Source organism: Oryza glaberrima, chromosome 9, assembly GCF_000147395.1.
Source record: "Oryza glaberrima chromosome 9, OglaRS2, whole genome shotgun sequence".
Classification (NCBI taxonomy): Eukaryota; Viridiplantae; Streptophyta; class Magnoliopsida; order Poales; family Poaceae; genus Oryza; species Oryza glaberrima.
In genome coordinates, this window is record NC_068334.1 from 4,081,269 (window position 1) to 4,097,682 (window position 16,414).

At 42.8% G+C, this 16,414-nt stretch overlaps 1 protein-coding gene across 8 annotated transcripts; it reads left to right on the plus strand.

The window, feature by feature from the left end:
- The first annotated feature begins 2,023 nt into the window (after positions 1-2,023).
- On the plus strand, positions 2,024-15,905 carry LOC127784569 (uncharacterized). 8 transcript variants are annotated; one of them, XR_008019552.1, is made up of 10 exons: positions 2,066-2,484; positions 3,728-3,851; positions 8,684-8,749; positions 9,861-11,170; positions 11,262-12,198; positions 12,983-13,075; positions 13,398-13,547; positions 13,642-13,790; positions 14,677-15,310; positions 15,516-15,905. XR_008019552.1 is itself a non-coding variant. In XM_052311899.1 (2 exons), the coding sequence occupies exon 2, from the start codon at positions 5,608-5,610 to the stop codon at positions 6,499-6,501; it is 894 nt and encodes a 297-aa protein (XP_052167859.1). In that variant the 5' UTR covers positions 2,024-2,653; positions 3,728-5,607; the 3' UTR covers positions 6,502-7,097. The 8 variants fall into 8 exon arrangements, 2 of the variants coding, with proteins under 2 accessions (XP_052167859.1, XP_052167858.1); XR_008019553.1 differs by having other exon boundaries at positions 13,653-13,819; XR_008019554.1 differs by having other exon boundaries at positions 13,467-13,547; positions 13,653-13,819.
- Positions 15,906-16,414: the final 509 nt, after the last annotated feature.

Sequence of the window (16,414 nt, forward strand, 5' to 3'; positions counted from 1 at the left end):
GGCCGGCCTCTGCATTTCGGGCTTGTTTGGTTGCTGCCCTGGCTCAGGCAGGTCCATCCAGCCGCATGCGCACAAAATCGGATGCCTGAGATGCATGCCTAAGTCAGGCGAGTTTTCCAAGGCACGAAGCAAACATGCCCTTCCTCTGCAGGCGTGTGCCCATCGCTGTCTTGCCTCCGGACAGAAACGGATTCGGTCGGCGTGGTTGACACAGGAAGGACAGGCACACAAGAATCGGACGCGAACTGCTTCGCCCGCCGAGATGATATCAGGTGCAATCGGACTTAGGCGATGTACGAAACTTTCGACTAAAACATATTAAACTTTTGATCGCAATTTTAATTCTTGCAATGGGAAAAAGGGAAAATGCAATACATTTGTCCTTAACGGTACATATTTTTCATCCTTGGTGGGATGATGGTAAACTGCACATCGCCATAGCGGTTGACGGCTAACGTGTCACACGCCTCGTCTTGACACCACCTAACAGTGACACCGTTAATTTAATTTTTTTTATTGAGAAAAAGTTTATGTTGATATTTTTCTGATTATTTAAAATTTTTGTTGTTGAGAAAAAATCGTTGTCGATATTTTTCTGATTGGCCATTCGATGACATATGTATTTTTAAACGAGAGAATTTTAAAAATAAATAATTAAAAAGGATAGTAGAGTAATTGATACAACAAGGATATTGTAAGGATGCCTATCATCAGTGTCGTGTTGGCCCCGTTGGCATCACGGTCAGCGTCCTTTGTGCCTGTTAGCGGCTGTTAAATATCAATTCTATACCGTCAACATCTGCATAAAGTTTAGATAAAAAAACAATCAACATAGTGATAGGTGCTTAATCTCACACATTCCATAAGTGTTGGTGTGTATTTGTATGCAGATGATAAACCCTAAAGTTGGGAGGAAAATCAGACTAAAGTGATGAGAATTATGTATCCATACAATGAGGGGTTGTGAACTTCATCGAAACACCAGAGAATCACCCTAAAATTCTGAGAAATGGATAGAGGAAGGTACAGGGAGTCTACCGACCGAAGGCCAGGCCAGGAGGGCCCAGCCCAGGTTCGGGTTTCGGCCTGAAGTATTGCATTACGATTAAAGTTAAGCTTTCCCTAGACACTGTTTCTCACTAGTAAATCCTCTCTCTCTTGGCCTATCATTTGCTTGGTGTCCTTGGATAAACCGGAGGAAGATCGGATCACACACGTTCCCTTGGATTCGATACCCTTGAAATACTCCGTAGGGGAAGTGCTACATCGGTATATCCGTGCGCTTGCGGATTTTATCTGTGATCGTAAGAAATACCAACAGCGCCCTACTCGTCGTCGCTCCCGGTCGCTGCGAACCCATCACCCAATGCCACAGCTGCTCCCACCGCCGCCTACATGCCCAGGTGCGGTACCCGTTGCCTGGTCAGGCTGGGGGATGACGTTGGAGAACGACCCTTCATCGGTGTTGTGGTGGCCCTGTCGGCATCCTCTGCGACAGCCTTGTCATTGCTCCTGGTCGCTGCGGACCTGTCACCCGGTGTCGCAGCCAACCCCACCGCCACCTCCATGCCCAAGCATCGCATCAAGCCGCTAGCCCGCAATTTATGAACAATTATCATGTGGATACTGTTTTTGACGTGTGGCTTCGATTGTTGGAATGATAGGATAAACGATGAGATTGCTTTTATGTAGAGCACTCTATGTAATTTAACTGTGGGAATATATCCGTGCATTGATATATGAAGAAAATGCATGAAGTTGAATTGATGATACATCTAAATCATGACGTGCAAAAGCTGACGTCACATCTTAAATAGTGAAAATCGATGTTTTTTTGTAAGTGAGTATTGCTTTCAGCTTATGCATTTGGGGTTAAATATTTAAAAATAGACAATAAAAATATAAAAGCAAAGCAGAAAGAGAGGAAAATAAAGACAGAATAAGAATAAAAACAGGGTGGACAAGAGGTAAAAAAGAAAGCAGCAGTGATTATATTCCTTTATTTTTTTTTCTCAAACGCTCTTGACACTTGAGTTATATAGGAGAGAAAAAAAAATTAAAGCTGCAGAGGGGATAGGATAAGACCAATCTCGATTCTTCCTCCCCAGTCCCCACCAGTGCACTGCATCTAGCCACTTCCTTTTCCCCTTTTGCAGCTGCCCATGGAGGGAGCAGCGCAACCTTGGCCTCGTCCCCTGCGAGCCGTGGCAGTGACACCACCCGGAGAGCAGCGCCCTCAGCCTCGTCGAGCAGCGGGAGAGGCGACAGCCTCAGCACCGGTGCGAGCAGCAGCCCCGACGAGTAGCGACCTCGGCCTCGTCGAGCGGGAGAGGCAATGGCCTCGGCACAGGCGGCGGCGACTCCGGTGAGCAGCGGCCTCGGCGCGACGGCGGTGGCGCTCCTCCGGATCCATGCTCTCAGGCGCAACGACAGTGAGCAGGGAGGGAGCAGCTCGTCCATTGCGGCAGATCGGCAGTGACCTCGGTGCATTCCCCATCCCTAAAGCTTGCCCTTCTCAGATTTTTCTTCCTCGTACCTCCTTGTGTCGGGGCATGATCCATCAGCGTTCGAGACGTCGTCCCGCATTGTTCTCGTTCCACGAAGAAGTAGGATGAGCTGAGCGGTGGAGCGGTGGTCTTGCGTTTTGATTTAGGTTTGCTGCTAATTTTCCTCATCCTGGATCCTTTTGACCTTGTTGTTTGCTTTAGGCCTTCTTTTTTCTCCTTCAATTTCGTTTATTTTTTCCCTAGTTTTACCGCTTCCAATCAGAATATTTATGGAATTCAAATTCTTAAATTTTGAAGTGCCTCATCTCTCTTATAGCTAAGAGTTGGTCGGATCCACTGGCGGAGAAACCATCTTTGGTCGGTTGGCCGAAATTCACAATAGTCTCGGATCCATTTAAAACCGGGACTAAAGATCATCTTTAGTTCCAGTTGGTGGCTATAACGGGCATATGTGATCTTTAGTCCTGGTTGATAACACCAACCGGGACTAAAGATTATCTTTAGTTCTGGTTCTAAAGATGTCAGACGTTGTTAGGCCCCCCGGATCTTTAGTCCCGGTTGGTACCAACCGCGATTAAAGATCCTAACTTTGTTACCAACCGGGACTAAAAGATCCTGGCAACACCAACCGAGACTAAAAATCCTCCGTTTATATATGTCTTCTTCCTCCTGTAGTCCGAGTAAGTTTCAAAATTTCTCAAAGAAAGAGGGGAGGTCATGCCAAAAATTTTTGTAAAATTTTTTAGTGATTATATACAAATCGGAGGTGTCTAAAAGGTTAGTAACTTCATCCTCCAATATTTTTTGTTGTTATATTACTTTTGGAGATATGTTTCACACATTTTTTTTCTCCAAAACTTTATTGTAAGTTGATGAGAGAGAAAATTTGGGTGGGGGAAGAAGAATATATAGAAATTTTGTTGTTTACTTAAAAGAATTTTATTCTCATAGTTTAAAATATGATGAAAATTAATCTTAAAAAATAGAAAACAAAATAAATTGAAGATTAAGAGAAGTACACTATTAATATTAGTTTAGAACTTCAAAAATTGTTAATAAGAATTGTTTGTTGGATTATTTTATAATTATTAATTGTAGGAGTAATTATGTGTCATTATTGTATGCTTGTCGAAAGAATTTTTAATTATTTTATCATTATTGTTTGACTGTCATTATTGTACGAAAATTTATTTATGTACGATTTTTTTTATTTTATGTAGATGGATTGGCAATGGATGTACGCTGACCAGCGGTCCAAAGAGTTTATCGAGGGCGTGTATTATTTTTTGAGAGTGGCTGAAGCTAACAAGCATAACGGTTTTATTTGTTGTCCATACGATAAGTGTAAGAACTAGAAGGAGTATTCTGCATTCAAGACTATTCATTTTCACTTGTTTTAGTTGGGTTCATGCAAGCTATAATTGTTGGACATCCCACTGTGAGTAAGGGGTTGAAATGAAAGAAGATGAAGCGGAGGACGCGAACATCCCCGACTGGGCTCATTACGCTAGATTTGAAGGAAATCAAACGGACGAGGTGGACAAGGATACGGGCGATAACGACGCTGCGGATAATCTTGGTCAGATGTTGTAGGACGTAAAGGAGGACTGTGAAAGTGAAAAGGAGACCCATAAATTAGAGCGGATGTTAGAGGACCACAGAACGTCGTTGTACCCAGGTTGCGAGCAGGGGCACAAAAAGTTGAATACCACTCCAGAGTTCTTGCAATGGAAGGCAAAAAATGGTGTTAGTGACAAGGCATTTGGCGATTTATTGAAACTCGTCAAGAACATTCTTCCGGAGGGAAACAAATTGCCCGAGACAACGTACGAAGCTAAGAAGATAGTCTGCCCTCTAGGACTGGAAGTTCAAAAGATTCACGCATGTCCGAATGATTGTATCCTATATCGCGGTGAGGAGTCCGAGAATCTAGAAGCATGCCCTGTTTGTAAAGCACTACGAAACAAGATTAGACGAGAGGATCCAGGTGAAGTTGACGGGCAGCCAACAAAGAAGAGAATTCCTGCTAAGGTGATGTGGTATTTCCCTATAATACCACGGCTAAGGCGTTTGTTCAGGAACAAGGGGAATGCTAGAATGATGCGTTGGCACGCTGAAGAACGTAAACAGGACGGGATGCTGAGACACCCCGCCGATGGTTCGCAGTGGCGAAACATCGACAGAAAATTTAAAGACTTTGGAAAGGACACACGAAACGTACGATTTGGTTTAAGTACGGATGGCATGAATCTTTTTGGAGAGATGAGCAGCGGCCATAGCACTTGGCCCATTACGATGTGTATCTACAACCTCCCCTATTGGCTATGCATGAAGAGGATGTACATAATGATGCCGATTATTATTCAAGGCCCCAAGCAACCTGGTAACGACATCGATGTGTATCTAAGAAGGAAGGTCTTAAACTGTTGTGGAAGAAGGAAGGTGTCCCCGTGTGGGACGAGGACAAACAGGAGGAGTTTAACCTACGAGCGCTGCTGTTCGTAACCATCAACGATTGGCCTGCACTTAGCAATCTATCCGGGCAGTCCAACAAGGGGTACAAGGCTTGCACTCACTGTATGGATGAAACAGAAAGTACGTATCTTAAGCACTGTAGAAAGGTTGTGTACATGGGTCATCATTGATTCCTTGCTGCAAACCACCCAGTATTGAAGAAAGGCAAGCACTTTGAATATAAGGCTGACCACCGTATGAAGCCTAAACATCGCAGCGGGAAAACAATGTTTGCTATGGTGAAAGATCTTAAAGTAGTGTTTGCAAAGGGGCCTGGCAGCCAGCCTATAGAGAGCGAAGATGGTCACGCAGTGATGTGGAAAAAGAACTCTATATTTTGGGAGTTACCCTATTGGGAATTCTTGGACGTCCGCCACGCAATCGACGTGATGCACCTTACTAAGAACCTTTGCATAAACCTTCTTGGCTTCCTAGGTGTATATGGAAAGTCGAAAGATACACTGGAAGCACGTAATGATCTGAAGCATATGGAACAACGCGGCGACCTTCACCGGAACCAAAGGAGAAAGGAAGCCATTACTTGAGTCCAGCCAGCTACACTCTTAGAAAGGCAGAGAAGGAAAGTATGTTTGAATGCTTGGAGAGCATCAAGGTACTGTCTGGATACTCCATGAATATAAAGCGAATAATAAGCACGAAGGAGAAGAAGTTCACAAACCTAAAGTCTCATGACTGTCATGTGTTGATGACACAACTGCTACCAGTTATAATAAGGGGTATCCTTCCAGACAATGTCCGGGCAACAATAACAAAGCTATGTACTTTCATGAACGCAATTTCGCAGAAGGTCATTGATCTGAATAGATTAGAATCCCTTCAGAATGATGTGGTGCAATGTCTTGTCAGCTTTGAGTTGATATTTCCACCTTCATTTTTCAATATAATAACCCATCTGCTTTGTCACCTTGTCAAAGAGATCGGTATTCTCGGGTCTGTGTACCTACACAACATGTTTACTTTCGAGAGGTACATGGGCGTTCTGAAGAAGTATGTTCGTAACCGTGCTCGTCTAGAGGCAAGCATAGCCAAGGGGTATGGAACAGAGGAGGTCGTTGAATTTTGCGTAGAATTTATTGAAGACTTTCGCCCAATCGGGGTACCTGAATCACGCCATGAAGGGAGACTACGGGGAAAGGGGACTCTCGGAAGGAAAGCAATAATGACGGTAGACAACAATTTATTCCGTAAAGCCCATTTCACGGTTCTGCAACAATCTTCATTGGTGGCTCCTTACATCGAGGAGCACTTGGCTCTAGTTCGCGCCAGAAACATCGGTAAGTCCGATGAATGGATTACACGGCATCACATTGATACTTTCCCCGCGTGGCTGCGACAACATCTCATGGGTAACGAGACGATTAACCAACAACTGGCCTTCCTGGCGAGGGGACCATCTGGCTCGATCGCGACATTCTTGGGATATGAGATCAATGGGTACATATTCTACACGAGAGCCTAAGACATGAAGAGCTCGAACCAAAACAGTGTTGTTCGTATCGATGCCATGGGACACGATGGTACAACTGGCGCGTATTACGGTGCCATCGAGGACATATGGGAACTTAACTATGGTCCTCTCAAAGTCCCTCTGTTCCGGTGCCAATGGGTTAGGTTGACTGGTGGAGGCGTAACGATTGATGACAGTGGGATGACAACGGTTGACCTTAACAAGGTTGGATACTCGGACGAACCTTTTGTCCTTGTCAATGATGTAACGCAAATTTTTTACGTGAAGAACATGTCTAGCAAAGGAAAGAAGGGCAAAGGGCCTGACGAGATGAAGCGCCACGTGGTTCTCCCAAGCAAAAGAAAAATCGTCGGAGTAGAGGACAAGACTGATGAGGATTACGATCAGTTTGATGAGCAACCCCCTTTCACGGTGACGATTGACCATAGCATCCTCCTATCAAATGAAGACACCCCTTACTCACGTAGCGATCACAAGGAAGGAACAATAGTGAGGAGAAAGTACATGCGGTCAACCGTCACCGCCGATGTATTGCCGTAATTGTTATGTACACGATGTAAACTATTTTGGATGTATTGAATATCCATATAAATCAATTGCTGTATGGCATATGTTAATTTTGTATGATTATTAGAATTTTTAACAAATTTAAATCATGCATATGCTAGTTATATACGATAATTAGAATTTTTAAAAGTTTTAAATCATGCATGTGGTATTTATATATGTTAATTAGAATTTTTAACAATTTTAAATCATGCATATGCTAATTATATACGATAATTAGAATTTTTAAAAGTTCTAAATCATGCATGTGGTATTTACATATGTTAATTAGAATTTTTAACAATTTAATATCATGCATATGCTAATTATATATGATTATTAGAATTTTTAACAATTTTAAATCATTTATGTGCTTATTATATATTATCCACTTAATTTACTACAGACAACAATATTTTTTCGAAGGTTTTGTCATTAATTTTTTGACTTTAAATAATTTTAATGCATTATTTACTATTTTAGAAACACATACGTAATGAAATTCAATATTCAGTGCTATTATCTGTAGTCCCGGTTCTTAACCCTAACCGGGTTTAAAAAGAATTTGGAAATAGCGGGAAAATATCTTTAGTCCCAGTTGGTGAGAACAACCGGGACTAAAGATAAGGGTTCGTAAGAACAACCGGGACTAACGAACCCTTATCTTTAGTCCCGGTTGTTCTTACGAACCGGGACTAAAGATATCTTTAGTCCCGGTTGTTCTCACCAATCGGGACTAAAGATATAGAGGTATATATATTCCTGATGCGCCCTCTTCTTCTCCACCAACACTTAGAAGTTTTTTCTCCGATCTCGGCTTCTCCTTCGTCGCCACTGCCTAGGGCATCCCCGCGCCGACGCAGCCATCGTCTCTCGCCGTCGTCTTGCGGTCGTCGTCGTCACCGCCTCCGCCGCCGCCGCATCTATGGGGTGAGAGCTGCCGCCGCCTCTCTCTCTCTCTCTCTCGATCTCGATCTCTCTCTCCAAACCGCCGCCGCCTCGTTGCCGACGCCGCCGCCGACATCGACGCGGCCGACCCCGACTCCGCCTCCCGCCGATGCCGACCCCGACTTCGATGTGGCCGCCACCGCCGACGACGTATAACATCACGACCGCCACTGCCGACGACGCCGACGCCACTGCCATGCCGCTGCCCCCGCCTCGCCACGCCGCTGCGCCACGGTGCCAGGCCGTGCCGCCACGCCGCCGCTCCGCTGCCGCCATTGCCACCCCGTCATTGCCGAACGTGAACGAAACGCAAACGAACGAACGTGAACTTAACGAGAACGAACGTGAACGAACGTGAAGGAAACGTGAATGAAACGTGAACGAACGCGAACGAACGTGAACGAAACGTGAACGAACATGAACGAACGTGAATGAAACGCGAACGAACGTGAACGAAACGTGAACGAACGTGAATGAAACATGAACGAAACGTGTGAACGAACGTGAAGGCACTTGAACTAAAAGTGTGAGAACGAACGCGAACGAAACGTGTACGAACGAGATAATTAAACGATTATTAAACTTAGCATATATATATATGATTATATATACTTGAAAACGTGAAATACAATATATGTTCCTTTGCGTTTAGAGTAATACATTTTTTTGCATGTTGCAGAAAAGACGTCGTCGTCGTCGTCCTTCAAGCCAAAGTGGTAGCTAGCCTTCGAAGGAATTCGCGCAGGTAAGTGATGTAAAGATATGATTGCTAGAGATTTAATATAAGATTATTAGATTTTTAATATAAGATTATTAGATTATTAGACTTAGTAAATGTGAATGTTAGAGATTATTAGATTATTAGACTTAGCATATGTGAGTGTTAGAGATTATTAGAGATTTAGTATAAGATTATTAGATTTTTAATATAGGATTATTAGACTTAGCGTATGTGAGTGTTAGACTTAGCATATATGATTATTACAATTTTAATATAAGATTATTAGAGTTTTAATATAGGATTATTAGAGGTTTAATATACGAAACTTAATCAGACTTAGCATATATGATTATCTAGGGTTCTAATATATGACACTTAGGCTTAACATATATGATTATTTGAGATCTAATATACAACACTTAGACTTAGCATATATGATTGTTAGAGTTTTAATATAAGATTATTAGATTTTTAATATAAGATTATTAGATTTTTAATATAGGATTATTAGACTTAGCATATGTGAGTGTTAGACTGAGCATATATCATTACTACAATTTTAATATAAGATTATTAGAGGTTTAATATACGACACTTAATTAGACTTAGCATATATGATTATCTAGGGTTCTAATATATGACACTTAAACTTAGCATATATGATTGTTAGAGTTTTAATATAAGATTATTAGATTTTTAATATAGGATTATTAGACTTAGCATATGTGAGTGTTAGACTTAGCATATATCATTACTACAATTTTAATATAAGATTATTAGAGTTTTAATATAAGATTATTAGAGGTTTAATATACGACACTTAATTAGACTTAGCATATATGATTATCTAGGGTTCTGATATACGACACTTAAACTTAGCATATATGATTGTTAGAGTTTTAATATAACATTATTAGATTTTTAATATAAGATTATTAGATTTTTAATATAGGATTATTAAACTTAGCATATGTGAGTGTTAGACTTAGCTTATATCATTACTACAATTTTAATATAAGATTATTAGATTTTTAATATAAGATTATTAGAGTTTTAATACAAGATTAGTAGAGTTTTAATATTACGCTTAGCAAATATGACCTATAGACTTAGCAAATATTTCTTGTATGAACAGATGGCTGATCGCGATGAGGAACAGATACTGTACGATATAATCGCAGAGGGAAGCAGCCAGTATTGGAACGAAGAAGAGGGAAACGAGGATCCAAACCAGTACTTGAACGAGGAGGGGAACGTGGAGAGGGATGCGGAGGGGAACGAGGAGGAGGAGGCTAGTGGAAGTCAATCCTCCGCTGGACAGAAGAGGGCACGCGGACAACGAGGTGCCGCGAAGAAGCTAGAGGGTCGACACATCGTAACAGAAGTGGACGAAGACGGCCGACCTAGTGCCCCGGCAGAAGCAGTCAAGAATTACGTACGACACAGCGGTTGGGTTGTGAGGGATAACGTGCCTGTCAGTACGGTGTACTGGCGCAGAACAAGGGCACGCGGAGATCATGAGAGCTTTGTCCCAGATTCGGAGAAAGAGATGCTGTGGACCACAATGCTCAAGACATTCACCCTTCCTGCGGGTACAGAGAACATAGTGAAAAGGTGGACTCTAAAGAAAATGGTAGAACAGTTTCAGAGCTTCAAGGGAGATCTCTACCAGAAATACATCCTAAAGGGGGTAGACACCGAACTTCAACACATTCCTGAAGCTAAGGGATCATTGGGACGAGTTCGTTGCTTACAAGACAAGGCAACAAGGGCAGGCGATGATGGACAGAAACAAAGATGAAGGCAAGCTTGCTTGAAAGGGGTATCGAACCGGCCACCGCTAAATGGCCAGATCGATCGAAGTTCTGGTACTATGCTCACGGTGGAACGCTTAACCCAGTTGATGGCTCCCTGGTCTTTAGCGATCAGATACACGAGGCTGCCAGTCGACTAACGGACGCAGTGGAAGCCTCTTCTCAGGGCACGTTTTGACCCGACAGAGAGAAGGACGAGCTGTCACTCGCCCTGCAGACTCTCGAGCATCCAGGACGAACACGAGGGAAAGGGGTGATTCCTTGGAAGATTGGATTCAAGGAGAACATCCATACGTACAGGAGTTGGATGAGGAGCAAGAGAGATACCGAGGCGAAGATTGCAGATCTTGAGTACAGGGTATCGAGCTACGAGCTCAGCATGCAAGAGGAGGTGGCAAGGAAGGTGGATGAACGCATGGCCACACATCGGTCCCAGGATCCCCAGCCGTACATTCCTCCTGCAATGGTCAGCCCATCAGGCAATCGTAGCAGTTGCGTCTCAATGGGGTAGGTAGGATCACAGAGCATGGATGCCATGCAAACTCAGGACGAAACCACCTGCCCCGTTGATGAGATCACTCAGCGGACACCATGTGAGCTGCATATTCCCTTCAAGAACTTATCAATCAAGGTATGCTTGTAGTTTTATGACTTTTGACTTGTCCATTCCGCAAGTTGCTACTTATGTTGATTACTAATAGATAACCTCTCACCACGTGAAGGTGGCGTCGGGAATGGCCATCCCAACGGACCCTTCAGGGACTTACCACTGCAGGCTGATTCCAGCAGGATACTCGAAGGTCGAAGTTGAGTTGATGGAAGCCGCGTACGAGGACCTCTATAAAAAGAAGGAGTTTAGGGCTTCCAATGCCAAAACTTTACACCTTGTCATATCGAACCTTTGAACACATAGATGAAGTATCAAATAGACAAAAAAAAAACTAATTACACAGATTGCGTATAAATTGCGAGACAAATTTTTGAAGCCTAATTAGTCAATGATTTGACAATGTGGTGCTATAGTCTTAATAAATTCATCTCGCAGTTTACGGGCAGATTCTGTAATTTATTTTTTTATTAGTTTATGTTTAATATTTCAAATGTCTACCCACGTACACGACAAAACTAAATCTAAACACTGCCTTACTACCGTCCATCGGCATCGCCCTAATCCCTACCGTCCACCCGCGTCCTCCTCCTCCCCACCCACCCACGGGCGTGGCGTTGCGTCCTCCTTCCGTCCGCCTCCGCGTCTTCACCTCGCCCTCGCCAATCTCCTCTATCCGCGCCGCCATCGATCCCGCGGCGGCCACCGTCGCCGAGTTCCCTTCGCCGGTGCAGCCGTAGTCGTCAGATCCGCCGATGGGGTTAACTCGGTGATGGTGGTGTCGTGCCATCCTGTCCACCGCCGCCTCCGCGTCCTTCTCCTCCCCTATGTCGCTGCGCCTCCATGACCTGCCACCGCCGCGTCCTCCTCCCCATCACCCGCCGCTTTGTCCTTTGCCTCGCCGATATCCTCTCTCCACACTGCCATCGATCCCGCGACGGCCACCGTCGCCGCCGTGCAGCCGTCGTCGACAGATCCTCCACCGCCCTCAACGGTGGTCGCGCCGTCCTGTCCGCCAACCCCTACGCACCCTCCGCCGCCATCTCCGAAAGGTACAGATCCCCCTCCTCCACCCCCTCCCCTCCCCTCCCCTCCCCACTTCCTCTCTACCCCATCCCTAATATGTTCTCTCTGAATATTTGGTTTATAGGATTGCATTTGAAAGAGCTGGTATTATCCTTTGGCATGTCCGCATATGTATGCATACAGTTGTACTTGTGATTGTTATTGCGTGAATGATCAATATCTGTTGATGCTATTTTCTGCTACAATCGAGTAATACATGCCAAGAAATAATTTTGAAAATAGGAAAACATATTGCTTTTTAATCATGTTAGCTCTAATTTCTCTCATATCCGTGATATTTTTTTTATCCATAGAATGCTAAGTAAAATAAGCTACCTTCAATAGCTGGATGTTGGAATAAATACCTCAAGTTATTTAGTGTATATTCAGATTATAGAATTTAGGCCATACTGATACCTAAAATGATATGCATAATAATATACTTATATTGAATAACTAAGTGTGTGCATGTGTGCGCGTGCTTTTTCACTACTGCAAGTCATAGTTGGGAGTGAGGTCCATTAACAATGTTGTTGTGTTCATTTTTCTACAATCATACGGATCTTTCTACAATTTGCAGGTAAGAAGATGTGTAAAAGTCTATTGTTCTGATATTCAGATTAGCTTTTAGTTAAAATGACCTAGGGATTACCTTAGAAGACGACACATGGTTTCAATCTGAAAATCTGAATCTTATATTCAAATCTGAATTCAAAATCAGATCTTTGTTTGTTAGGCAAGGAAGTTTTCCAATAATTGTGCTGTTTGCAGGTCTTCAACGGTACCAATGATTATCCTACCCAACGCCCAGTAGACTACCCACTGGAAGAGCAGCAAACTGATGAACATTGTCCAGAAGACCAGGTGATTTTTCTCACTGCTACTGAAACTGAAATTATAAATTGTTCTTCCCTCTAATTTGGAACATTACTTCCCTCTCTGTTAAATTATGATTTTCAGGTAAGCCTAACCTTTACCTTAACACAAGTGTTATTTCTTTTCATTTTGAGGGATTAAGTGAATCTTGATGAAAAAATGAAGGATCTAGATTTTTTTTAAGGGTCATTTGATAATCTATGTTCCACAGGGGTGATTTTACTTCGTGCTTGATTGTTAACTATCCCTGCTTCATGCAACTGATGAACAAGACCAACTGATTTTCCTTTTTCATTTTTCTCGCTCTAAGGTTGCTGCTGTTATGATGCATTTAGAGGCAGGGTGAATGATTTCATTTTGCAAAACTTTCAATCCATAGGTGAAACCGACAAACCCAAGGAAGTATTTTGTGCAGCACGCCTGCTGTATACTGCTGCATGGAGCTCAGGCAATGTCATAGGTGATGATGTCTTCGTTGCTTTACATAATTACAGTGCCTTGCTCTACTCTCCAATTGATTTGTTCTCATCGCTGAAATGGTGAAATTGGTGTAGTTATCATGCAGGCTCCCAATGAAGTGCTTTCCAATTACCACTGAAATGGTGAAATTGGTGTAGTTATCATTCAGGCTCCCAATGAAGTGCTTTCCAGTTACCACTGAAATGGTGAAATTGGTGTAGTTATCATTCAGGCTCCCAATGAGGTGCTTTCCGATTACCAATTGCAAATTAGGTTAGTTCATTCCTAAATCATGCTTCTAACCCAACATTGATTGGTTGATTGATATCTCAGTTAATTATTTCAATGGTGTGCGTCAATTGTATATTTGTATCTTCCTTACAATTTTCCTCGAGTTTCTGTGGTTTTGCGGTCCTGAGTTGCCTATTTCCTTCATCATTTTTGTTCAAGTAATCTGTAGTAGTGTAAAACCAAAATATTTCTTATCTGTTCCAAGGCATGTTTCCTGCTCACCAAGCAAGTTGATGCTTTGTTTCAGGAAATATAGGACAGATAAACATATGACTTTTTAGACAAGTTCATCCTATTGATAGCATTAAAATTAGATGCTCAAGATGGATGATAGTAACAACAAAGCAAGTGGTTAAGTCCTCCAATGTTTCATCATTCATGGAGGAGTTCATTAGGCAAGTGAACGTGAAACTGTAGCCAGATTTTTGTGCTAGTCATGTACCCCCTCCGTCCCAAAATATAACAACTTTTAGCCCTTACGATTTATTCCAAAATATATTAACTTCACCAACATTTTCTTCCCAACCAATCCCAACCCTCCACCATTCACTTTTCTCACCTACCTCCACTACTCATCTAATCACAACCCTCCACTCACTACTACCTACTTTCTTAATAACCGTGTCCAACCCTAAAACTTCTTATATTACTGCATTTCGTCTCAGCAAATGATGTGAATAATATGTGCCATTTGATGATATTTCTCTGTATACATTTTCATTTAACTACTGTTAAGTTTTGAATATTATTAACAGACAGCTATGGTTATTCCAACAGTTTATGATATATCATCTATATTAATATAAAAATACTAATATAAAAAGGAGTTAATTCTACAGGTGAAATCATCGTACACAACCTGGATGTTCGATTCCCATATCCAATGGATCAGATCAGTTTGACGATCCTCCCAGTGAAATCATTCTCGCGCATACTCCGCTCCACGTCGTGCTAATCCCGCTCCCACCCTCCATCCTACAGCCCGGCGCCCTCCAATTCCCTGCCGCCTCTGCCCTCCATCGTAACTCCTCTCGCCTCCCGTCCTCCACCCTACATCCGTCACGTAGCCCATCGCCTTCCAACTCCTGTCATCGCAGCCCTCCATCACGCAAAGCACCACTGGCGATCCCTGTCCCCATTGTGCCCTGCTCCTTCACTTGTGTTGCAACTCGCTGCAGGCTTGCCCCAGTCTCTCTCGCGGCAATGGTCTGCGTGTGCTACAATCTGCATCGCTCCACGCCTGAGTAATCCCCTCCGTGCCCATGTCGACCGACGCGGCTGCCGCTGTCTCCACCAAAGCAGCAACTGTCCAAGCCGAATTGGCCATCCCAACCGCCAAATGGCGCCATCGCCGGTGCCGGCGCCGGCAGCCTCAATCTGCGTCGAGTTTCCGTCTCCACCAGCACAATGGTCTCTACACATGAGCTGCGTCGAGTTTCCATCTCCACCAGCACAATGGTCTCTACACATGAGGTTGGTCTCAGGCTGCAACTTTGAACTCTTATTTTCCAACTTTTAATCGAACTCGATGCAAGCACGGGCTTAATGCATTCAGGTCACAGGCTCAAAGCATTCTGTATTTATGTTGATGTTGGTTGGTTGCTCTTGATGTGCGTGTCAAGTACTTGGGGGTTTTTATTTCCTGCATGACGAGGACTTGTTTTCTCTTTTCTTTCAGGCCTCGAGTGACAAATCAGAGCGGCAATCATGCTTTGTTGTGGCTTTTATCTCCGCCGATCTCATGGCAATCGATTGACATGTACATTTGTATTTTGTAGTTGGATAAAAAAAGTAGCAATAGTTGCCATCTTTTTCTCTAGGAAAAACTGATGTGTTTATATGCTTTCTCAGTTTATGTCAGAGGAAATGGTTAGTTGAGGTTGTTTCCTGTAATGAATGTGCTTGGGGTTAACTGAGCTTTCAGTCAGTAAGCATGGTAACAGACTCTTCATTGAGTTCAGTAGTCCAATAATTTTTTTTTATAAAGCTTCAGTCAGTCTACTGACTGCATCTGGTATTTTTGGTAAATTAGCTGCTCTAGGCAGAGTAGAAACGTTTATATTTTACATTCCTAAGGCGACTGCAATTATCTATTTTTGAGACAGCAATAGACAAAGTATATCATTTGTCAGGAAGACAAATACGTACTGATTAATTCAGAACTAATCATCAGCTGGGAAGGATAACTGTTAGCTACACATATAGATTCAGAGCTAACATCAATGACCATGTTATGTTTCTCAGTCAATCACTATATAAATACATGTGAGTGAAACAACTTTTAATCAATTTTAGGTCATCTGTACAGTTATTTGCCATTGTACAAGAGATGTGCAGTTGAATCAAATATACAATTTATAGATCGATATTGCATATCATGTTTTCTGTTATTTGTGCAAATGGCCATATTTAGATCATATTGGATGTGCAACAGCTGTAGATGTTGGTCCTGATAAAAGATACCATTTTTCTATAGTTTAATCTATACTGGTAAGCCTTCCAAAGTTTAGTACAGTACACTTCAACTGCTATTAATCTTCTGGTAATGGGTAAATTTCCTTTCACCAGTACATGCTC